Source organism: Cyanistes caeruleus, chromosome 5 (genome assembly GCF_971803275.1).
Source record: "Cyanistes caeruleus chromosome 5, bCyaCae1.hap1.1, whole genome shotgun sequence".
Lineage (NCBI taxonomy): Eukaryota > Metazoa > Chordata > Aves > Passeriformes > Paridae > Cyanistes > Cyanistes caeruleus.
The window spans coordinates 11,560,919-11,587,354 of NC_141705.1; the positions used below are offsets into that span (position 1 = coordinate 11,560,919).

General features: G+C 37.7%; 1 protein-coding gene across 8 annotated transcripts in view; it reads right to left on the minus strand.

The window, feature by feature from the left end:
- The window catches only part of SORCS2 (sortilin related VPS10 domain containing receptor 2), a 568,270-nt gene that overhangs the window by 321,651 nt on the left and 220,183 nt on the right, over window positions 1–26,436 (minus strand). For 7 of the 8 annotated variants that reach the window (XM_086891222.1, XM_086891220.1, XM_086891217.1 and 4 more), the window contains one exon: window positions 23,521–23,588. In XM_086891222.1, the coding sequence (XP_086747348.1) occupies window positions 23,521–23,552 (32 nt within the window). In that variant the 5' untranslated portion in view covers window positions 23,553–23,588. Of the gene's footprint in view, window positions 1–23,520; window positions 23,589–23,714; window positions 24,491–26,436 lie in introns of those variants that run through there. The other variant, XM_086891221.1, reaches the window with a different exon arrangement.

The following is a 26,436-nucleotide window of genomic DNA, read 5'->3' on the forward strand; positions in this document are numbered from 1 at the left end:
AACAAATGGATTCAAGCCCTTACTAATAAGTTCCTCAACTCCAAATTACTCATGTCTGTAAGAAAAGTAGCAAAAAGGGCAATTTAAAATTTATAACCTCCTTAATATTGTGTACAGTCTTGACAAAAATACACAGACAAACCTAAAAAGCATTTAAGTAACTGTGGTCCACTTGCCAAACACAGTAAAGGAACTTCCAGGGAATGATTATTTCTGTTTAGCTTCAGCTGTCTGTAGTTTGTGGAGCTTTTCTGACACAGGCAAAGAGGAATTCAGCCAGAAATCTGAAACCTGTTACATTTAGGAACACATTTATGTGTAGTAACTAGGTGACTGATGACTTCATAGGAATAGCTAAACCTATTTAAAATTTGGGAAAACAGCTTAATGGGTATTTTTACTTCCTGTTTAATTTGCACACCACTGGGAAAAAAAGGAACAGAAACAGTTGCTCTCCAAGAGATCCTATACATTTCTTAGTCTCCTGGAATATCACATATATAAAATCTTGCATACTATTGCAGAGATATATTATTGCATACTAATTTAAGAGCTATATAATGTATTTTTATAGCTTTAAGGAAATGCACTCAAAAGCAAATCTTTGAAACTAAGAAGATGGATGACAACAGCAGCTTTGGGTGGCTGAGATCCTGCAACTGCTAAAAGTTCATCATATCCACGAACACCAAGGCAGGATTTCTACTCCCTCTCCAGGGAATGCCAGTATTCCCTGTCTGCCAGGGCACAATAGTGAGTGGTAAAAGAAGGAACTGAAAAACAGTTGAAAATGCCTGTTCAAACCCTACTTCCCTTCATACTCCGCAAATATAAAGAGTCAGAGTTTGATAGAAAGTCCAATTTTTCACTCCACACTTCTAATTGACATATAAATCACAAATTAAAAATAGAAGAATACAGTCCCTACAGCACAACAGAAAAAGCACTGAGAAAATTATTCCTATATCAACATGTTAAAAGTTCAAATGTGCCAAAACAGGAAAGAAAAGAAATTTTATTTTAAATTGCTGCTCCTTACTCTTAATTGTAAAATGAAAGCATCTCAGTATTTCCCAATCAAACTAATGACAAAAGTTCACTATGAAGTCCAGTTGGATCCTAGCTTGTAAAGCTTTTTACATCCAATTTTTTTATCAATACATGTAAAGTACATGCCTATGAGGAGAGAAAAACATCATAATAAAGAGCCAGAAATTAGAAATTTAAACCAGGAATTTAACAGGTGCCTTCCTTAAACACTTTCCCCTCTACATTTTACTGAGTTTGCTGTTTTCCAGTCTTAAATACACATGGCTCACAACAAGACTTTAAGTATTTAGATTCACTTGATTTTAATCTGGAACAAGCATTAGAGCTTCTAACCTGACTGCTGCATAAAAATGGCCAGAACATTTTGCTCAAGTACAGATACCTTCGTGACGACAGCAACTCATCTGACCAACACATGTCTTTATAAAAGCCACCCAGTCTTAGAACAATCTGTCACTTCCTCTGTTTCAGTATACAATTATGCTTCTAATTAAAAAATAATGTGCCTGTATTCTAATTTTAATTTGTCTTGCTTCAATTCCCAGCCATTGCTTTTATTCATGTCTTTTTCTTGTTGGAGTTTAGAGCTCTCCAGTACTTACTGTTTCCTCTGCTAGAGAGGACAGTGGATTTCTCCTCAACGGGCTACATGTGTGCATACAGAAACATCCCCAGTACTTAAGAGAAACACCTCTACAAAGTTCAAAAACGTGCATGTAGCAGTTAAAATGTGTCCAGGATAACAGGGTTAAGTCCTCTCTTTTTATAAAGGCTGCTTTTCTAATAACAAAAGATTTTATTTAGCACCTTATCAAAGAAACAGCACTGATATAAATTTTCATCATCTGAGCACCATGAATCACTCAATGCCTATGTCCTTCTCCCTGCTACACTTAGCACATAGCTCCAGGTTTGGGCTTGCCAGGATTAAGGCCCCATTGCAATGGTGTATCCCTAAATACACACAGTCAAGTTGACATACCCAGGCTGACAAAGTAATGATGACAGAAGCATTAATAGTTTTAGATGGCATGCAGGATTTATTTGCACATTAGTTTTTTCTGCAAAGAAAGAGGGAAAGTATGAAATACTTCTAGGAGTTTCTCCCACATCTCTTTTTCTTTTTTACAAGTTTTCCCCTCCTACTCTTCTCTCCCCTTCCTCTGACACAGAATAGGCCAGATGAAAGAAATGCAGGGACAAGAGGACAAGGATTCCTCCTTTCCTTTTCTTGACAGCTCTGATATAAAGACTTGCTCTTGTAACAGGCTCCTTAGCAAGGAAAGGACCCTGTGTTGTACAGGAAGGTCATAGGCAGAATCTTACTACTGCAAAAACAAAAAACTCTTATCTTAAAAATATATGAAATCATATTTGGCAGGGCTTCAAAACCTAATGAAATTCCTAGGAAATGTGATCCACAATTACTTTTTTAAGAAATATAATTCTTGACAGTTTTTCTTAGAAATGCTGATCTCCTCTTATTAACATTTCTGACTATATTTTAAAACACCCTGAAAAAATGGGTGGCAGAGGGTGAAGAGAGATCTCAGGTGACAGATGACAAATGTGTCCCTGTAAAGGGGAAGGCATAAGCAAGAGGCGCAGAGAGCAAAGAAGGGACTCCCCAACATCACTGCTCCAATCACTGCCAGGCAGGATCTACTCCAGGCACAAGCAGTAGTGACAGAAACTACAATCAAGATGACTAAACAGTTTCTAGCCACTAAAATAGCAAATAATGGTGTTCTGGAGGTAATGTCCATGAAGCATTAAACAGCAGTTTTATTTTAAATGACGCAAAGGATGGCCAATGCAGAGAGCTTTAATTGTAAAGCCAGCAGAAAATGTTGGCTGCCTGGTGGATGTAGTGTGGGAAGCTGCAGCAGACATGCAAAGTCTGTTTTTTCATGTGTACTATCTCTGTTTTGATTCACCAGAAGAGTCAAAGCCTCTGCATGCTGGTTAGTTTCAACTTAGTTTTATAATATGTATAACTGGAGAGAAAAAAAAAAAAAAAAAAGGCCAGATGACAAATGTACAAAAAACACATGGCCAAGGATTTTACAAAGGCTTCCTCACTCTTTAGTGAGAATTTTCCCAGGGAAGCCACTGGAGTGAGGGAGAAAGACAGAAATTCTTTTGAGTTAATGACCCTCTTCCCTAAAAAGAAACAGTTCTGCCTCATTTTTGCCATCTCCAGTGTGTAAACTCACAGTCATAGGAAAAGAAGAAAATAAAAGAGCTTCCAAAAACATATAGTGATAGGAGAGCCATTGTATATATGTGATAGTATTTAGCACTGCTTGCTCTTTTTCTTTTAAATGGTAATAATAATGCTAAAAAGTAATTCTACTTATTTTATTACTTACATTTGAAGTCAATAACATTGACAGCCTCATGATGAGAAAGCAAATTAAGGAAAGACATACAGAAAATGGATGTTCAGAGGCACAGAACTCACATTTTGGGACATGCAACTTTTGAAGAAGGAAGACAAATATTGTACTGTTAGGCAAAGAATAAGAGAGAGATTGGTAAAACTGAAACTGCAGATCACTGTAAGCAGTCAGTTAAAAAAACTCCCATTTAAACAAACATGAAAAAGTAGAAAAGCATACCTAAGGATAAATAAAGTCAGTGTCCTTCTATATATAAATGTTAGATACTAAAGAAACAGAGCGGGGATACAGAAAAAAACCCGGAATAACTAGCAAGGGTGCTCTCCATCAGAAAAATCTGAAAGCTAAATCTAATACATGAGTTAAGTGTAGGAAGTAACCTGGTATCCCCATGGACTGGAAGGTCATCCCACAGAGGGCTGGGAGCACAGCATGCAGCATTCAGCACATCAGCACTGGGCTGGCCTGGGTGGGAGCCGCGAGCTTTGCTCCACAAGCTCAACAAACGCCAGATCAGGAAACACAGAAGTAATGGGAGATCTCAACGACCCCGTGTAGATTGCTTGAATGTTATACTGGGGCACAGTGCCAAGAGCAAATTATCAGAGCCTGCTTCATGAGCAGCTATCCAGGAAACTGAAGGGAAGCAGCTCTTCACCAGGTCTCAGCAGGGCTGTCAGTGAGTCACTGCAACCATGTATGTAGATTCAACATCTGTGCATAAGTAAGGAAGCAAAAATATCCACAAGGAGAGTGTTCTTACACAAAAAGAAGAAAATCTGGTTTTAAAAAAAAGGACAGAAAAAAACCCCAAAAAACTAAAAGAATGAATGCAAAAGGTAAAATTTTGGAAATATATTTTTAAAGGCATGAAATTGAATTTCAGTGCAAGCGCATACTAACTAAAGTGGACCAAAGAAAACAAAAGGTAGGATTGAAAAGAAACATGACTCAAAGACACACAACTTTAATGGGCTGAATTTGACCTACTGAAGATAATGAGGAAAAACGTCCTTGGAAGGATAACCCTATAATGCAGTAAGCCAAAATAAAAACCTTTGAAACACAACTTGAAAAAGTTTACACTGTAACAATAAATCTGTCAACCTCCCAAAGATGCAAAGTCTGCCACAGCAATCTGTGGAACCAATACATGAGCAAGGTGAGAAAAGAGCATCCAGACACAAAGCCACAGCAGAGAAAGGAAACTATTGCTTTGCATCTCTGTTCATCCCAAAGCTGCTTTGAAAGGTTCCCATGTCAGAGCTCTTCTTTGTTGTCATTGAATTAAGAAATGTCTAATATTAAAGTGTCAGTGAAAGAAATTTTACACTAGAAATTAACACTATGCATCTGCCCAGACCAGATGGTATTCATCCAAATGTTCTAAAGGAACTCAAGGATGAAATCACTAAGCCATTAATTACAAAGTGTCTTATCATTTAAAATAATGTTTGTATTAGAGAAATGAACTTTGCAAATATGGGTTCCAATTTTTTAAAGGTCTCCAAGAGCAGAGAGGCACTTCAGTGCACTAAAGTCTGAAAAATTGTAAAAATTATTCCATCTCTGTAATTTGAAACACAGAGAAATAAAAGGTACTGAGTGAGTCCGCATGACTTTGGGAAGGGAATGCATGAATTCATTAATTTTTTTGACAGCATCAATGAATATAAAAAAGTAAAATTCAACCAAATTGTCTAAGTATTTCAGAAAAATCCCCCACAAAATGTGCTCAAAAAGCCATATTGCTAGAGGGTAGGAGGACAGGTTTTCATTTGGAGGAATAATTATTCTAAAATCAGGAAACAATAGGTTTGATTAATTTTTGCTATTGAGAAAAGTCCTCAAACGAGTCCCATAAGGTTCTTTATCAGTCCTATTCAACATATCATAATTATAGAAATGAGGCAGATGGTGACAAAGGTATGCTGATAGCACTGTATCATTCAAAAGAGTAAAACAAGGACAAGTAAATATCAAATAGGACAGTAAATATGAAAGTTTGTAGTTGAACCTCATGATGCTGAGTGATTGGTCATTAAAATGGCAAAATACATTCACAGTAAATAAATCAAAAGGGAAGTTCGGGCATTGCATACAAAATTAAGGCTTTTGAACAAACCCTACATGTACTTGAGTTGTATGATTCAGGCTACCATGAAAACACCAACCTGCCATTCAGCAGTGATTCAAAAAACACAACCTCAGAAATATTTAGAAAAGTAACAGGTTTATCTAAAGGTTTAGAAACCACCACTATAGCACTGTATCAGCCCCTTCACTGTGCCCTTACCTTTAACATGTTCAACACTGCTGTATTTAAACAAAGACACAAGGGAAGCATAAGAAATATACCTAAGACAAACAAGGGCAAGCAAAGAAGTGAAATGACTCCTCTTCAAGGATCAGAAACTGTAGTGTCTGCAAAATCCAAAGCTTACAAGATAAAGTAGAGTAGTTGTGGGGGAAAAAATGTGCCCAAACATTTTCAAAATGCCCAGGAGAGTGTTCATGCAAGAATCAATGTCCCCCCTATCTTCAAGAAAGGCTAAAAGTGGGAACCAGGGAGCTACAAGCACCTCTACCTCCCTTGCATCCCCGACTGAGAGAGAGAGCTGGGAGTGTTCATCCTGATGAAGAAAGTACTCAGGGGCCCCTCATTCATAACATAAATACATGATGGGGAGGTTTAAGGAAGCTGAGACAGATTTTTTTTCTGTGACATCCAATGATACCTAAAAAAAGACCTATGAATGTGAAGAGGGTAAAACACTGGAACAGGTTGCTGGCCCAGACAGTTTCCATCCTTGAAACTGTTCAAAAACCAGCTGAGTGTGGTCCTGGGTTGACAGTGCTTTGAGAAGGGCCTTGGACTAGACAGTCTTGAGAGATTCCTTCCACCCTCAATTATTATGTGATTCTGTGAAACTCCACTACAGATTTCTGTCCTTTTCTGGCATTTCAATTTGCTATGAGCAACTGCAAAAGATAAACAACTGCCCAGCCCAGTACTCTGTCATGACCTGTGGTCATTGCCATTTTCTGAATAATTTTCAGGAAACTATTTTTATTTAAAATGTGTAAAATGTATCATTTTAAGATTAAATCAATTTATGTTCATGAAGACTACTCAATGTGACTAATATTTTTCAAAGGTTAAAAAAAATTAAAGGAAAGAAAAAAGAACAGCATACACAACTCTGCTTTCTTCTTGAGTGGAAGAATCAACACTAGAGCAAATCACAAATTAAAGCATAAGCGTAATATTTGCTTTCTTTCACCTCATCTGATTAGAGCCATTAAATTTGCATCATCCTTAGCTGTGCAATTATTATCATGGAAAGCTTAGCCTGTTAAATTCAATTCTCACATTGCAAAAGCTTTCTAGGGAGAGATTATCCTTTTCATATAACTTCCCCAGGATATAAATGGAGGTTATGTTATTTGAAGAATCTATTTTTACTCCTAATCTTCCTTCTAAAGGTGCTTGGAACTGACTCGTAAAAGTCTTCTTATCCCAAACCAAAGAATATGGGGCAGAAAATGATGAATGCGTAGCTGAGAACAACTTTAATATTGTTTTGCACTACATCATCCTGATTCTTGCCATACTCAAAGTGTTTAATGTCACTTTCCCTCACTCCCCATCTGATGGAAAAAAACAGAAGGATAAAATTCAGGACTAGGCAGGGAATATGTAAAGGAAGATGTTCCTAAAACAATAGCCTCCTAAATAGCTTCCTCTGCATGTACAAGGTATTTATAGGAGGGTTTTGCAAAACCATATTCTCCAACTGAGATTTTATCCTGATTTATTTTTCCCCTTCCTACCCATTTATTTTAAATTATAATAATATTCAATCCATCTAAATTTAATAGAGCAATTCAGAACAAAACTTGAATAATTTTTCACATTATATAAGACTGCTTAGCCACTAAGGATGCCATGCAAACTGACCATTAAAATCTACCAAGACCATACAATCTTCAATGAGAAAAATGCCCCACATCCAAGCTGTCTAACACTATTGCATAACATCTCCATTTAAAGCAAAACAAAGCCCTCATTTACATGATTCAGTAACACTATAAATTAGCAAGTCATCCATTCTCCCTCTGAGAAGCGACCCCTTTTCCTAATGAGTACATGGGTAATTTGAGTATTTCAAATTGTTAAATGCTACCAATCTAAGGCATTGGATATTTTGTCTCTTTTTCAGAATTGTTCTTCTAAGCAGAACTGACACAGAAGACACTCGAAAGATTCGCCCATTTAATGTTTTCATTCATGCAGCTTTTGCTGATAACCTTTCAATCTGAACTACCTTGTTCCCTTTTAATTAATGCTCCCTGGGGAACACATTCCCATTCAAAGTGACAGAATACATGGATAAGAAGCAAAGAAAACAGGAATAATATCCTCGTCTCTGATCTCAGAAGGAAATGCCAAAGCCTGAGAGTGCACAGGTACCCAAAGGCACACAGCCCTGGTCTGTGCACACCACACTAAGACACTCGAGTTAATCAGGCTCTCAGTGAACACCCAGGCATGGATGGCTTCCTCCCTCCCTATTGTACAAAGGTGAGGATGACTTCTGACTTCACACAGTCTTTAAAAGAATTGACTAGCATTTCACAGTTTCAAAACTTAATATTTATGACACTAAACATTTAAGAATCTGATTTAACTGATCATTCTGCTGATGGTCAAAGCCTCAGTCTGAATCATCCACATCCCAAGAGAAGAGCATATTTAACAGCTGCATTTTGATCATTTTCCTGATCCTTCTGCAGCAGCTCCCTACTGGAACATAAATCATCAGTGACTCTATTTGGGCTTCTGACCACTTTAAGAACTTGGCTGTGAGCAATCAGATATAGATTATCAACTCTTCCAGTGCACAGCTGGTGCTATGTACTACTAATTTATAAATAGGATGAAATTCATAACCTAAGTTAATGCTTTTTAAAAAGCATTATTGACAAGTCAGAATGGTATAAAGCTTTTTGTAAAGACTGTGATAATGTTTGCCATGTACTTATTTTCTTACTTGCCTTACACTCTTTGACCACCCTTTCCTTCCCCTGACTTGTAGAAAAACAACTGGAGAATGAACATGCCCATCCAATAGAGCAATTACTACCTCCCTTTCTTTTTTAAAGAAACTCACAAAAAATAATTTACAGAGAAATCTGGCTAGGGAGCAAGAAGTCAGAAAGGTATTTTTGGTCAAACCAGGTAAGATGGGGAATATCAGAAAGAGAAAACAAATAAATAGATGCATTCATTGCTTCCCTGAAACCTACTGGCTACAGCAAGGGTCACCCAGGGTTGAGCAGAACAAACATGAAGCCCTCCTGTAAACTGTACCTCAGATTTAAACAGCCCTTTACTACCCTTTGATAAGCTGAACATCTGAAGGCTGTGCATCCCTTACAGCAGACCATTTTCTCCAGCTTCCAAATGCTCCCATGACTCTATCCCCCTTTTTCTACATGCCCTGATGTACTTGGCATTTATTGAAATTTTTAGCTAATTTATTTAGCACTTGAAAAAAGACAGTAACCAACTTAACACACATGCTAACAGCTTTGGTGAGTCTTAAAATACTCTTGGTGAGTCACATGCTGATTTGAAAATAAAATGAGACCATCAGAAGCCACATCTCATGTACACCCTACCACTGAACAAATTCTGAGCAGTGGTCCCACACAACTTTCTTACATTTGGATATTCACATCTTTTAGCAGAGGTGGGACTGGGACTGATCCATTTGCTTGGTTTCAATATGGAGCTAAGCCAAGGTGTTGTGAGCAAACTGTGAAAAAAACTATTGCCTTTCTGCAGCCGGCTGTCTTGCTGCCATTCAGCTGTCCAGGTAGCACTGAGTTAAGCCTGGTTAACATAAAGGGGAAGAGGGACTCAGTTCAACACTGGGACTCTTGCCATTTGCTCGCAAATGAAGAGCCAAGGGTCTACTCAAGCCACTTGGTTCCAGTGTGCCTCCTTCTGCCCATTACAATAAGTGACAAAATGAGTAATAAAGTACCAGGCTCAACAATGATCCTTGCTTGTGACAGAGCAGAATAGATCAGGGATGACAATAAGTGGATCAGCAGACTCAGTTCTGACACACAATTTCTCTTCATTTTGATGTCCAAACTGATGCAAACATTGTCAAATGCATAGAGGAAGCCCAAGGCCTTTCAAGTCTACACTTTTTACTCAGATTAATCTAACCTATAGATATTCAGTATTGCCTTTCTCCCACCCTGAAGAAAATCATCAAATATCTGCCTAGTTGAAAATTCTTTATGATGCAAAATTGCTGAGCAAACTGTCAAGATGAGAAAATTCCTGCTATTGAGCTCAAGTTTAACCCTTTTTCTGCTGCAGGACTTCATCTGTAGAATACATACTCCAGCAATCCAACAAATGCCTCCTCAGAGGCCACCAAGCAGAGGGGAAAAGGAATGGGAACAGATGATTACTACTTCCAGAAGAAATAATGTAAGAAATATGGGGGAATCGAAAACACTATTTGCTATGCCAGCAAAGCCATTTATTACACCAGTTTATCAGTATTTATAGGTCACTACATTCATAAAAAATTTTCCACTCAAGCCCCTGTGCCCCGGTCCTCTTAGAAACACAATCTTCTCAATTATCCTTTATATGCTAGTAATGTCCTTTTGCCAGCAAAGTCCTTGTTACATCTTCCCTCATCAGAGTGGTCAGCATCAGAGGGTCAGAGAGACCAGACAGGATGTCTTCTCTTCTTGCCTTGAATTTATCTCTCCCATGGTTTTCACTCTACCAGAGCCAAAAGCTCTACAGAGCTACCCAGTTCAGCTTCTGTAGCTGTCTGGTCTTCCACAGCACTGCACAGATGTTCAGTCTAAAGAATCCACAATTGGTACAATTTTAGGACCTGACTTGTAACCTGTACAAATCAATAGAGGCCCAGTGTTTCCAAAGGTACTGGAGTGCTTTATGCCAACTCAGCCAGTTTATTCTCATGTCGCACATGCATTTGTACCCTAAAACACAGTTTGTTTTCCAGGAGAGAAGGTGGAGGGCCACCAAGGTTAGCTTGGCCCCAAGGGTAAGACCACACAGCTCACTTCTTCCGGAGTGGCTGTTTTCTGGTAATCAACCTGTGACTTGCTGAAGGGGAAATCCTGCTCACTGTGAGCACAGCAGCACCAACAGCTGCTGCTTCTCATGGGAATTTTATAGACAGTGTGCAAAGGAAAATTTAACAGTGAATTTATAGCACAACGTGGAGTTCCAAAAAGAAAACTGGAATAGATCCTGTGTGGTCTAGGCTCTGCCTCAGTGTCATCCCAACATTTTCTTTGTAATGTGTAACACAGTCATTCGCTTTGCTTCACTGCCCGCAAGAGAACAGACCAGAGCCTTTTCATAAACACCATTCCCCATTAGCCAGCCAAATGGAACATATAGATTCAAAAAAAGACAGATTCATAACACATAAAAGTTTTGACCTTTTGTTCTTTCATTTCTCTCCTAACAAAACACTGGCAAAATAACAATTTCAAGGGAACAACTTTCAACAGAACAAGTGCAACCTGACTCCCTTTTGTTTCCCATCCCCTGTTCTGAATGTTCTCATGACAAAGACTGTTTCACTGTTCTACTACATAAATTGAAGCAAATCCATCAGCTTCTTAAAGGGTCTGAGGTAGCTACTGTATTTTGTACTTTCAAAGCTAATGTTGAATTTCATTACATTTCCTTTGAATTATTTCCAGTTAATTTGTATTTATCACATAGTCCACAAAAGAATCCAGCTTTGATGGGAAGATGCTAAGAGACAAGAAATCCACGAAACTGCACCTCTTACAAATACTTCTCAGCTTATAATCACCTTTTAAAGCAATCAGCAGATTTTACTCCAGAGATTTCAGGTGTCTACATTGACCCTTGAAGCATTGACAATTAACAATATACATATACAGAAATACAATATACTTATACAAAAGATAAAGATAATTCAAAATTCTCCAAAACCCAAATCCAATAGCAATAAAAACTTCTGTATGAAATCCACTCTTTAAATAAGACTTTAGATTTACCTACATTCTAAAAGCCCTCAAAAAATTCTGCTTTATGCTTTTCAATATTCTTATGTAAAAGAACACTCTTCTAAGTGAAGGATCATTAGAACAAATCTCCTTCCTTTCCTGGAAAAAAAACAATATTTGTGGTCACAATGTTTACCTGTGGTAGACAAATCTTCAAAAGAAAAAAAATACTTTAATCTGCCATTCAGTCTGACTAATGCTTTTTTTAGACAAGCCTATGTTGAAACCAATTACAGCACATCCTGCCTAATTACCTGGGAGTTGCTCTACAACAAAATACAATTCTATTACTAGAAATAATAGGTTTGGCTTTGGTTTGTGGGTTACAGCAGCTGCAGCCGAGAGATGTCATAAATAATGTACCAGCAACTAAATCAAAACCTATCAAGAATTCATAGTGCATAACAAAAGTGAGGACAAAAAGTTAATGCTGGCATCCCCACTATTCTTACACTGAGCAGTTCAGTGCAAACAAGACCAATGTTATCTTTCTGTACAGGTAATGAAGTGACTTGGGTGTCCAAGCAATTTCTAAAGAATTTAATTTCCCCAGCTAATGATTTCAGCATTTCACACTTTTTTTTGCATTCAGATAAATAAGGTAACTATTCTAAAAAATTCACTATAGAAACAGTCTATTTTATATTGGGAGAGCAGCAGAAAGGAACTTCCAGAAAATAGATAATCCCAGTTCTACAAATGGAATTTATAAAAATAAAATTTAATAAAAATATTTTAAAATCTGTGTCACTTAATGGAGGAAAGAGATCAGCAATGTGAAGCCAATCCACTGAAGGGTCATTAAGATGCTGGGAACAGGAGCACACGATGTACAAGGAATGGCTGAGGGAGATGGGTTAGGTCATCCTAGGAAATGAGGCTAATGGAGAATCTCATTTCACTCTTTCAACATCAAAAGAGAAGTTTTAAATAAGACAGGGTCAGGGTAGCCAGTGAAAAGGCAATAGATGGCAAGCATAATCTGCAAGATGGGAAATGCCAGCTGATGTAACCCCTCTCAATGACAGCAGCAAAGCACGACCCAGCAAAGCTGTGAGATTTCCAACCTGGACATTCCTCAGAACTGGGCAGGATGAGGCCATGAATGGCCTGATTAACTTCTGCAGCAACTCCTGCTTTAAGCAGGGGTTGTACTTTATGTCCATTGTGCTCCCATGCAACCAAAATCATTCTCTGCATGGATGCAATAGAGTAGAAACTTGCCAGTAAAACAGTGATATAACTGACCAAGTGGATATCAAAAAACTTTTGTCCTATTCCCAGCCCTAACAAACACGTTAAAGAAAAAACAAATAATAATTTTTATTATAATAACAGCACTGTGTATCTATTCCAAACATGAAATAAAAAAAAATTGTAAGAACTCAAACATTTGGATGTACCAAGACTTCCAGTTAGGATGGAAATCAAATATAATTTGACATTTGAATATTCACTCATATTTATTTATTGATGTATCTTAAAAATGCTTACAAGCCTTTTGAGAAGCTAAATCCTATTATCACTTTGAAGATCTCAGAACTCAAACCCTACTTTTCATATACCAGGGCACATTAAGAGATGTCCTCTAACTGCACCTGTTAAGGTAATGCTATGATAGATCATGTTGTTTTATGAAGCATATTTGCAACATACTTTTCTGGTCTTTACATAATTAACTTTACTTCCTTCTTCAATTTTATTTAAAGATGATTCTTGGATGCTTTTCACTCTGGAATACTAACAGATTCATATATTCAACTGAGGCCACATGGAAAGCTGAGGCATAGGAGTTTTCACTCTTGGTTTCCACACTGTGCCAGAATGTGCTGCACTTTCACAATGCAGAGGTTTAATCTTTTACTGGTGCTTCCTCCCCACTAGCACGGAGCAGTCTGAATTGTACTGAAAACTGCACCAAAATAGCATCAAGAGCTTAAGTATTATTCAACTCAAATCATCATATATACAAAAGTCCATCACATATATATTTTGCTTCCAAATGTTTTTAAATGGGGATAAAAAGTAAAATACTATTATTTTTCTACTTTTACATGTCAGGCTGAAGAAAATTTAAAGATAATGAAAACTAAGAGACCAGTATTTAGGATAGAAACTGCATAGGAGTAGGGTAAAGGGAGAGAAATCGCAAAGTGTAGTCAGTGTACTTCAGAACAGCACAAGTTGATTTTTACATTTTATCTCAAAGAGTCATTGCAAAATTAGGGACTGGACAGCATATGGTAAGAATTAAGATAAAACAATGATAATTTTCCAAACTCTTGGAGGAGAGTAGAATTTAAAATAATTTTACATTGAAGTCTTCAGAACAGCCAGCAATCCTGAGAATAACAGCATTACAGAAAACTATTCTAAATCATACAGAAAACAGAACCATATATCCCCCTCCTGCCAGAAAGGAAAGCTTGGAAAGCCAGGCTATCAAAAGGTTGAATGACATAGATGCTTTTGAACCCAATGTTAAGTTGTTTTTTTTTTATATTAAGAAAGCACGTTTTCCCACGTGTCTCTTTACTTGTTTCCCTAGCTTTTGCCCAGGGGTGACTGCATTTCACTGAAACTGTGATGTCTTTTTCTCAAGGGGAATAATTTGAACTGCATGCACACTCTTCAATAAAAATTACATCCATCTGGTAAAGAAAGTACACATTAGATTTGAAAAAAAAAAAAATTAACTCACACAGATGCTTTTCAAAAAATAGGTGATAACAAGTATTGTTACAATTAAAGATCCTATGATAGAAAGTTGGGATAAAATGTATTCACAGGTCACTGAAATATCTACAGTGTGGCAAAGCAACTATGAGAAAAAGCCCTGACATCAAAAGGATATCAACTCTGGAACAGCTTCAAAAAAACAGGTTTGGAGCTGATATGTTAAGCCAAAATCCCAAAACTTATTTAACACCTCATCTGAAAAGCAGCTTCTCCAGTTTGGACTGAAGCAATCCAGCCCAGAAGAGACAAATCAGTTCTATGAAAGAGGGAGGGTAACAGCTAGCAAAAAAAGGCCACCAGGAGAGAAAATCAGTGAGAAAGGGAAATATCCTTTATGAAGGTTAGCTCAAGAATAGGCATTTGCTGAAACAAAGTAACTTGCTATCCCTGTTCTGTGTGCAATAGAACGAAAATACACCAGGTGAGAAATAGGGGGAGCAGAAGTAGGAGGGGACAAACTCAACTTACATATAAGCCCCCTACAAAATAGATTTTAAAAAATTAGTTGGAACAGAGACTCAGTTAACTAATTGACAAGATATCAGTTATCTTTTCAATGAGAGGCTGCAGGGAGAGGGAGGAAAAGCCCTCAACTAACATTCTGTATTTCAGAAAGCCATTAAAAAAAAAATCGAGACATTTAAATCTTACTGTAAAATGCATTTCATTTTTGTCAACTACCCACACCCTCAAATTCTTCAGCATGTAAGATTATATTTGCATTTTAGAAACTGGCCTGTATTGAGTTTTTAATTGTCCCGATTCTTACCAAATTAAAGCAGAGAAAGCTGCCTAACAATACGATGATCTTAATAAATAAGTTATGTGGGAAATATTGCCTTTGTTATTTTCACACTGAAAAATATATTCCATACTGCAGAGATAATGAGGGTATAAAACATTAACACTACATTTTTCTATACCATTCTGCATAATTAACCATGCAGCTGTTTATTCATTCAGTCCCAATAACCAAACTAATTTGCAATCAGTTCACAGTGGATGCTCTGGAGCAGACTGCATGTACTGCAAAAGCAAGTGAACACACCGCATCAGTGCACAAGGTGCTCAACCTCGAAGAGATGCAACAGGGGGTTGCAAAACATATTATCAAAGATCAGCTATGAAAAGGCACTACACCATCAGCTGCCTCCCAGGGAAAATATGGGAATTTTCACATGAGTCTCATGGTGTGTCCATGGTGTCTGATGGACTCCTGTCCTTCTCCTTTGGCTTCTTGGATCAAGCCAAAAATTTTAAGGATGCAAACATTAAACATCCATAAACATTACATTACTCCTTCTCATTATTTGTATTAATGCGGTATTACAGCCCAGTACTGATGGGAATCCTACAATCAGTTCTCCAAATTACCTATATTCCCAAGAAACAAAAGACCAAGTGAAGAAAGCAGAGTAATTGCAAGCTCTCACAAAAGGTCACATAATAGGCTGAAAGTGGAACCAGCAGTATCACAAATTACTGAGTGGAATATCACATGTACCTTATCACAAGTTCCCCGATATCATTACTTCACCTTTTTCAGATTTTTAAAAATATCCCATCCCAGTTTTTACATCTCATTCATCATCATGAAAATGTGATGAGCAATGGAACTAGCTGCTTTGATTGTGGTTTCTTATTTATTTCCTTTCACAGAGTGGCAAAGGAAACACTGATACACATATACAGACAGATATAGATATATAGATATAGATATATATAGATATATAGAGAGACAGAGAGAGGAAGGAAGAGATTCCATCATTCCATCTGCCCCAGGTCATGGGCCCTGCACCTCCCTGCTGTGCCAGCCTACTGACAGTGGGAGTTAATGGATGACAATGCAGCAAAATATCTCCCATTACCAAAAATCCTGACAGCTCAACTGTTTTCATATGAACTTAGTACAGAGGAATCATGCCACAATAAAAGCTCCAAGATTGCTGTTCTCAGTTTGTTCACACAGAAGAGTGGATCATGGGTAAAACTTCCCTCTTTTATGCAGGGAGGGAGGGCAAAAGCAAATCACAAGCCCCATGGATAATTAACGCAAAGAAAGACAGCATTTCCTGTTTCTCACCTTAAACCTCTCTGCTGAGGCTGGCAAGAAAGAGAATAATTTCTTATAGGGAGGTTTATTCAATAAGATACCATGACAAAACTGAGGAAACACCAGCAAAGCAACTTTCCTACACATCCTACTGCTACCAATCCACATGGGTCTTGGGAAGGAAAGATCAATTTTGTTACTATCAGTCCTGGCCAAACAGAGATTACTTAAAACAAGAACCTGTGGTATAATTCCCACAAAGCCTGCAGCACTAATTAAGGCAATCAGAAATTCTATTACTTAGGTTAAAGTTACTCAAACAAGAGAAAAGAATTCTTAAGTCATTTAAAATAAATGGGTATTCTTTCTCAATAAATTGACTCACTTATTATGAGTTATATCTTGCAATGACTTAATTCATTTTCCAGAAGGAGGATTAAGGGAAAAAAAGAAAAATAAACCTGTAAAGCAGCAAAATTCTCATGCTTCAAGATGTATTTAACATGTTCAGCAGCCATGCTGCAATCAACTTCAATAAGCTCAAGTGTACTAAAGAGCCCTTTACTGAGTACATAAATCACAGCTTTCTGACTATATCTTAGTTCATATGTCATATATTCTCTACATGATCACAAGCTAGTACAGAAACATGTTAACATTCAAAATCATCCTCACTATTCCAAGTTGTTGAAGACATGGAAAAGTAGTTATGACACAGCACTTTCATCTGTGACCAACAGATTCAGTAAAGAAATTTGGATAGATTTATTTGGTAGTTATTACTTGCTTGTAGGATACATATTTTTCAGTTCAGACCTTCATACATACTAAGACATCAAAATAATCTTTAAATGCTATTATAGCAACACAGACATAAAAGTACCTGCTTAAGCTAAATACCATCCTAAATTTTTCCCACTGGAAAGCCTTTTAAAACACGTCTCCTTCAGAGGAGTCTACAGGTCACAACTTGGAGAACAGTCCCAAATATCCACAGCCAAATCTCATTCCTCACTGAATGGCCAAAAGCTACAGCCAAAACATGTGTCAGGGTGAGTGCAACACCAAGGTAAGAGCAGGGTTACTGCCAGCCCATAGTGCTGGGCCTTGGTCTCAGAAAGTGGATGGTCATGCGTCCATTAGAGCACACATTGCAACATCGGCACCCTCTGTGCTCCTGAATCAATTCCACTACCCATTGAAAACATCAATAATCACCTCCTCAATAACTTGCACATTCCAAGGTTTCTAAATATATATTTATTTAATTTACTTTACCTTCTACATATTTTTTCTCCTGACACCCATAAAGAACGTTGCTGATATGCTGAAACCCACTACATTCACTTTTTAACTACAGTTTTACAGCACATTTTAAATGTCCAAAATAAATTTAAAATAAGGACTTTCATGCACAATTCAACTCACAATGGCATACTATTAAGTATTAGCAGGACAATGCAAGTTGCAGCAGACAATGAAATTCTTTGTAATACTATTAGATTAATATGGAAATATGATCAAAGAGAGCATTAAAAAATCTGTTGTTCAATAAAAGAAATAAAATTCTAATTGTAAGACTGCCTTTTCAATGCTACTGCCCAAAACCTTTGCTCAGTGGAACAGGTGTAAATAAGGATATAAAAGGAGCACAAAAGAGCTGCACAGGTATAATTGAGGACACTCTATTTTGATTGCAGAACTTGAATTACTCATGATGATACATTAGCTAGAGAAAGCACAGCTAGACATTAGATCCCAAGCTGAGTTCACTGTGCTAATAATTAGAAAGTCATTTCTTTTTCTTTTTTAACTTGGAAGAAGAAAATTTGATATGAAAATCACAGACTTAATAACTCCATCCCTTGGGGCCATTTCTACAAAGTCACTTTTCAAAGCAGAGCCACAATATAAGGCCATCTGGAAGTGCAAGTTGTTGCAGAATACAGTCGCTCATTTATTATGCACTACTTAATACCAAAAATTTCTCTGGGACACTGAAATGTATATTGGGGGGTTTTGTTTTCCTTTTTAAATTAATTTCAGGAAACAGCTGAAATGAGTTTCACCTACAAGTCCAAAGATTTTGGAAACAAACGTCCATATTCATTTTCACACATTCTGTGAGCCACCTGGAAATTCTACTTTCCTGAGCCATATGTTGTTCACTGTATCCACCTTAAAAGAATCTCCAGCTCTATAAGTCTGGATTTTAGCTTTAGTGTAGGCCTGCACTCTGTGTAAATGCCCAGAGGCCCCATGCAGTCACTGTGCCCCGATTGCTCCTGATGGCCAGCAGGCTTGCACAAGTGAGTCCTGTGGGTGCAGACAGAAGGAGCTGTGCCACCACAGACAGGATGTTTAAGAGGGTGGGGAAGTCTGTTCCTTCATTTCTTTACCAACAACATGGGGCAAAACAACCCAACATCTCTGAAAACAGGGCTACCTAGCATTCAGCAGGCAACGCTGAGAGGATCCAGCGGCGCAGTTAACATCAAGTAAAGTCGTTTGTTTGCCGTGGTGAAGCAGTAACAACATGGTGATGCCATTGGGAACAATGGCAATTACACAGCAAGCCACTTCAGCATTACTGTATCATTACAGCTTGATAATATGCAATCAAAACTTTATTAGAAATCATAAGCAGCATCTATTATTCATTGATTAGATCCAGCTAAGAAAGGGAAGGCTGCATGCCTACCAGTAACAGGACTCTGAGCCAGTCTAAGCACAGGGTTGGAGGGTAATTCCATGGTCATATAGTGTTGAGTCACCACTGTATAACCTTCAGCAATATTACCATCTCAGTTCTTCCATGTACAAAATGGAATAATAAAAATAATATACATTTCCAGTATTATTAGAAATAATTAACTCAGATAAGTATTATCATTAATTTTATAGTGGTTACTGATTCAAGTTAAATTATTTGATTGTAAAATTTAATACTTCTAAAGTTGCAGGCATTCAACAGATGCAAGCAGGCACCTGAGATTGTAAAATATGTGCACCTATATATTTGTGCACAAATGGGTCCATAAAGCATGTGAAAACACACTCAGACTAAATGGTCTGTTGGTTTCAGCTCCTTCATACTGTAAAATTGCTGGATAAATGTGTGTGAACTCTGATACCAACAGCTCTAGTATGTAAAGTATCTTCTATGTATGCACAATTCAATGTATGTATGCACAATTTTAATATTTGAATTCTCAGTTTTTTTGTTATGCTAATGAGCTCTAACATGACAGCCAACCTGTATTCCCAATATGTACCACAGTTTAGAAATTCTAACAGTAGTCCTGAAAACAATCCTCTGTTCCTTCTCAAAAAAGTTATTTTAGCTTATATTCAAGTGGCAACCTGTAGTAGTTCAGAAAAACTACCACACAACCAATGTTATCTCTATATCTTTCTATCTCTAGATAGAAAACCTATATCTTTATCTCTATCTCTATCCTTCCTCACCTAATTTTAAATAAAATAAATATACAGTTTGCACCTTGACAAATACTTAATAAGCAAATTAGGAAAGCATCAGAAATAGCTGACTAAAGAAGCACAGTCTGGTATTTTTTAACTGCATACTTCCATCAAGATTTTGCCTTTACCTCTCCAGTTTAACCAGTGGCTCTTACAAATAAAAACCTTATTAAGAATTTCATTACACAGCACTATTTTCCCTATTTGTTCAACAATGAAAAATTCTAAGGTAATTCAAATTTAGGTCTCCCAAGCCTGCAACCTGTCTTACATGGGCAGGCATAAGTTACCTACAAAAATTGACAATGCTCTGCAGAGGTACAAAAATGTGTCACCAAGAACCACCCACAAATCTTCACATAGAGTCCCCCCACCTAGGCATGTACCTCTGACTGGTGTTTTTCACCTGCATCACTGTTAAAAGTCTGACTGCAGCTCCAAGGTCACTAAGAACAAACAAGTACCACTAGACCACCCTTTCTCATTCTTTGTTCCACTAAACAAGGAAAAAAAATTATTTTGAGTGATAGGAGAAAAGGAAAGAGATGAAGTAGAAATACGTTTTAAAAGATGAAAGATGCAGTTTCAAGGAACAAAATAACTGATAAACACCAAGGTAGGTTAATATTTACTGACCAGAAAGAGAAATTTGGATATTAACATTAAAAAATTATCCTAGTCAGAATTTATCAATTTATAAAACTAGTTTATTTTCACTTAGTGACTAAGTCACTTTGTGACTTAGACAATATGAATTCTGGTATTATCTACCCAGGCAAGAGAGGAACAAAAAGATTGGGCATATTCAGGAAATAACTAGAGAGGGTCTATTCCCACTAGGGCACAGAAACAGATTAATGGCATTTCTCTGCTAACAAAAAAAAACCAAAAAAAACACCAAAAAAACCCTGTATCATTTTTCACACCTGTTTTACAGCATATTTATTTGATACAAATGAGAATGCAAAAGATAATTAAACAAAAAAAAAGTTAAAAAATATATACACTATGCATTCTGGGCAGGCTGCCAATGTGAATACAGCACCCCAGTTCCATCAGCAAATGTGGGTGACAGCTGGTGAAACTCCAACCATTTTACACAGGGAGAAACACAGAAGTCCCTTGACTGTAAAGGGACTTCAGCTTCAATCAATTATTTAGTACAAATAGTGAGATATATCTCAACAGAAAGGGACACTATTTGATACTTTTGCAATAGTTTGTCTGATTTGCACTCTTCCAGATCCAAGCACTTTGTAACTCTTCCAGTTTGACAACTGTGTGTGTCTCTTCTACATCACAGTGGGCAGAGGTGGAGGAAGCCCAGAACATATCCAGGCATGGATCATCTAAGTAGTAATCCCTAGCCCAAGCACTCATCTTAAGCACTTGCTTCCTTTCAGCTTGTCCATCCTGGCTTTAGAACCCACAGAACCATAGAATGGTTTGGTTGGAAGGGACATTAAAGACCATCTAGTTCCAACCCCACTGCCATGGGCAGGGAACCTTCCACTAGACCAGGTGACTCAGAACCCATCCAGCTTGCCTGGTCAGCAAGCCCCAGCCTTCATCCCCATCCCTGGCTCAGCAGGTTCTGGGCATCCTCACATCAAGGAGTGAGCTCCCAGGGGCTCTCTTGACAAAGAGGACTGCCCAAGGCACCCTGATGTCCAGACCCTGGCTGGGCTGTGCCCTGTGAAACTGCAAGACATGCCCAAGGAGAGTCCCCCAAGGCCCCATCCCTGCCGCACTGAAGTGGAGCCATGGACACCTGGCACACCCCCAAAGACTGACACCACTGAGAGCCCTGAGGACATCTGTTCCAGCCCTTGGGGCAGAACCATGACCTGTGCCAGTACCAAAGCATCTGGTACATCTGTTACTTGTACGTAAAAAGGCACGATTTCCAGATGATACATGCTAGTATCGATTTTATTTGAATGCAGTTCACACCAGTTCTTTACACCAGCTGTCAGCAAGGTCTGGATGACCTTGTTTTAAGTGTTTATGTTCTCCAAAGAGAGAAACATTATCTGAAGCCTGCTTTATGTTTATTTTAAAAGACCAAAGAGTTTATTTTGAAAAATCCAACTGAAAATACTTAAAAGACTATGATAGATACCCTGAAGTATGGATTGGGAAACTTGAAATATATTGCACATGTTGTATGGGCCACTGACAAATAATAGGAAAGCAGTGTGTGCTTACGCAACTGGGATTATCCAAACTATCATTTGGTTGTCTTATTTGCACAAGATGTTGGACAAAAATTAAAATAGAAACAAATGTGCAATATATTTTGCATCTTCTAAGTTTAAAGGATAGTTACAAATGAACTGTCATAGCCCTAAAAAGGCCAGTCTTGAGCCAATGTTAAGCAGTCTCCATTTGATCTTTCTTTCTTTCTTTCCTGAAAACATTCTTATGACTAGAAATTTCTAGAAATACCCTTTTTCTGCATGGACCACTGGCCCTGGGACTGAGCACTAGTCAGACACTGGTTTAAAATCAAGTTATTGCAGAAGTACTGTCACTGAGAAACCCCACATACTCAAAACTACGCCACCTCTTTCAAAATAAGTAGCAAGGCTGTTTTTCAGCATGTCCTGACCTTTCCCACTCCCTATTCCCTTACCCAGTCCTCTTCTTGGATTGTCTCTGTAAAGAGACATCTTTACAGAGACATCTGGAGGTCAGGTCCCTATACAAGCTCTTGGGACAGCATGAGGGTTACAAGTAACAAAGCCACATGATTTTGGATAAACTATTTGTTAATAATTTTTTCAACACTTGAATTTCACATATGACTGCTTAAGTCTCCTGTCATTTATTTTTACTGCTAGAGATATCCAGAAAAACTGGCAGAGCAAATACTGTGCAGTATCACATTTAGTGATAACAGTGAAATACATTTGCTTTTCAAATGTACATGATGGGTCTAGAAAAATTTGTGGTGGAAAATTCGTAAAGACCCACATACACACAAAAACAAAATATTAGAGCACAAAAAGCCTCCTTAGCAAAAGACAACTAAGACCTGAGACAATAACCAGTGTGACAAGTATAACATAGACTTACCCCAGCACTGCTTTTGTGCTGATGTACACCTGAACTTGCAATCTGTGCACACACAGGCAGTAAGCATACTGGTATCTTAATAAACAAGTATTACAGGAATGAAAATCAGTTTAGAAATTTATTTGGATTACTATTTATTCCCAATTGTCATAAAACAATATAACCTACACTGCTGGTATACTTCATCCAGACAATCCTGACTACTTCCAAAGGAGGATTATTTACTAATCTCAGTGCTCTACTCAAGCAGCAAGAATTCCCAAAATACACATCTCAACACAATAAGCATTTCAAAGTTTTTAAGTAAATTTGATACAGAATTTCTAGGAAAAGGAAAAACATGGCAACTTGAAAAATGGCCTCAAGAAGATACCTTATACTGTCCATCATTCTTTTGTTTCTACTGTTACAACTCATTACAGACTCTAGTTCAACTACAAGGAAATGCATTCAAGTAAGAGTAAGACTTGATGCCAATCTGGATAATCTCTCTACAATAGCATCAGTCAGGTACCAACTCAACTCAGTAGAAGTCTAGGAAAAAGAAGTGATGGATCTATTCCAACAGTAGAAGGGAAGGTTATAGAAAAGCAGAAAACTTACCTCCACAAAGAGCTCTCCAGAACTTTCCCCATGTCAGTATGATAATACTTGGTAAGGATCAGGATCACCTGAAAGAAAATGAGAATAAATAGATTTAAATATGTAAACTGATGTAAGAAACAGAAACAGACATGGGCAGCATGTTTTTGGGAAATACAAAGGCGAGGCTTCTGAAAATCTGAACAGCATTTTACCTCATTTTTAACTCTTAAGAGTTTTGCTTTTTAGCCTGGATTTTTCATTTTTCTTTCTGGGAAGAGTGATTTCAGCACATGAAGTTTTCTGCAAACTTGGTGACTGTGAAAGATTACCCATTTCACATAAGCAGTGGATTTGGAATTGCCACATAAATACCACTACCACGTGACATTCCCCAAGAAATCTTTATGACTTTCTGATTAGGAAAAACCAATCTGGTTGCTAGTTTAAATTTAGGAGGCAACTCTACAGACAAAATTACTTTTTTAATCCAAAATATAAAACAATGGTGATTAATTTTGACTATCCAGATTAAAAAAAAAAATCTGGAAAATAAATTAGCTCTGGCCTTCCTTACAAAATCAGCAATGCAACTTTCATAGCTATCACTTTTCCCCTTTCACAAACCAGCTTTCTGCTCATAAATTACTCATCTACATCAGCAATAGCTAACAAAATACACAAGCAAATTTCTTCCACAAAACATCTTCATCCTATGAAAAGAGTCAGCAAGAAATACCTTCCATCTGTTCAACACGTGACAAATTCACTGGTCAAATAACAAAGTGCTAGTCCACAATCAGTGCATCAAGCTCAATACTATGGTTCATGTTTGGATCTTTTACAGGTTTCTTTCACTTGCTGCCAGTCCACGTTAGTGGCTCTTAGAGCCACATGCCCATAGCAACCCCACAGAGGGTAGAACAGGATGGTTCCCTGCACAGCTGGAGGCTTCCTTTAGTGTGGGGTCAACACCAGTCTCCAACAGTTTGAAGCAAGCTGTTATTTAACTGGCACTGCTCTGCTCCTGCCCACCAGATGAAATCCCCAGCAAGCAGCAACTGTAGGCATTCACTTTGATTATTCAGATAATTAATATGCCGATGATACATTTATGCTGCACTCCTTGTATGCTGGAGCTTGTGAAAGAACAGAATTCCAGACTGAGGATGTTATTACATGGAAATAATGCAGTGTTTTACAGAACTGAGACATAATATCAGTCTCCCTCAGGGTTAGCCAAACCTAATAAATTCACAACACATATTCCTGGATGTATATTGATATAAGCAAAAGTGGAAACAACCCATAATTCACAAGTAGTATTATTCACTCCTATTCTCAAAAGAGTCACAATCTACCAGATCACTTTTCTGGAATTTGCTTATTTATAAAAATAAAGGTTTAGCTTAAAACAGAGGGGAAAAAAAAAAGAAAAAAATTTAATCGGTTACTACAAGACTTACAAAGAAAAGAGAAAGGAAAGAACCATTTCCCAAAGGAGAGTGTATCTATGGATGAGATTCCTGGCTACAGCCCAAGCACGTTCCACCAGGTCAGCTATTTATTGTATTGTCAGTGTCTTAACTACAGCTTTTTCTGCTTCTTGCAATTAAGAAGAAAAAGAAAGAAACTTCACTACTGGGAGCATCTATTGACTCCAATTATTAAGGAAAAAGTTTCAGATTGTGCTTCTCCAAACAACTATAATTCCTATTATGTGAGAAAAACTGATCTGGAATTTATTTATGGATACAAGAATGCATATTTGGTACATGAAAAATAAATAAGAAAATACCAAAAAACACAAGAGCTTATATACATTGTTTCCTTCCATTTATACAGAAATGGAGGCTGAATCCTGAACTTGGTGAGCCAATTTTCTTTATCCCTGTATACCCTAGAATTAGGAATTTTAAAATTCAGATAATTTTCAGCAACATGTGTTGGATCCATCCTGCCACAGACTAAGCCTGATGTTCCATTTTTGAATTAAACAGATTAAAATCACACACAGAAAATCCTATTGGGTCACCCTCTGTCAGTCCACTTGCTTTTTCCACAACCTGTAAGGATGTACCAACAAAGAACCTTCCAGATAAGCCATTTCTGTAACTCAGCACCCATCCGAAATAGAGACTGTCAGGCTTATGGTCCTGCTGGCTATCTGCAGCTCATCTGGGCATGCACACACCGAGCCAGAAAGCCACTGCTGTTCCACACACTGTCGCCCTGAAAACTCAGCTTCTGAGCTTGCTGACATAGTTTTCAAAGACTTTCCCAGGACAGCAACTGTAAACATAGATATGTGTACATTCCTTCTGTTACACGTCTTGTGATGGGCATCCCTCATGGCCAGTGTAGTGGCAAAGTGTTATCCTGACCATCCAATCCCTGGCCATGGTCAGAAACCTATAAATCCTGGGAGGAAAAATAAACTCTCTCTTCCTTTCACTACACCTCAAGCTGTGTCCATGTGATCTATTCAGCACCAGCGGCAACACCACACTTCAACTGAACGGCTTTCAGGTAACTGCAAACTGCAGTGGGGAATAGTCACAAGCAGTAAAACATTTCTTGATGCTGCAGGACTGGTGCTTTAAACTGAATCAGAGCTCTGAAAAACAGATGTCATTACTTTCCAATCTGACTGGTAGATTCATGTAAAAATTAAAATACCTTACTTTGCATTTTGTAAGTAAAGACAATGACTTAGTAGGAAATACAAAGCCATAAGAAGCCATAGAAATCTCAAACACCATTAGCAGGTTCCTGTCACGACTTAAGTATGAAGCTGCTGAGAGGCTGACCGTCATTTCAGCTATGCCAGTGGATTTCATCCCAGTGTCTGAATAATGGAGTCCAGCTATTTAACAAATTTTACACCACAGTCCTTTAGACTGTGGGCAACTTTTCAGGCAATCCTGCTAACTGCAT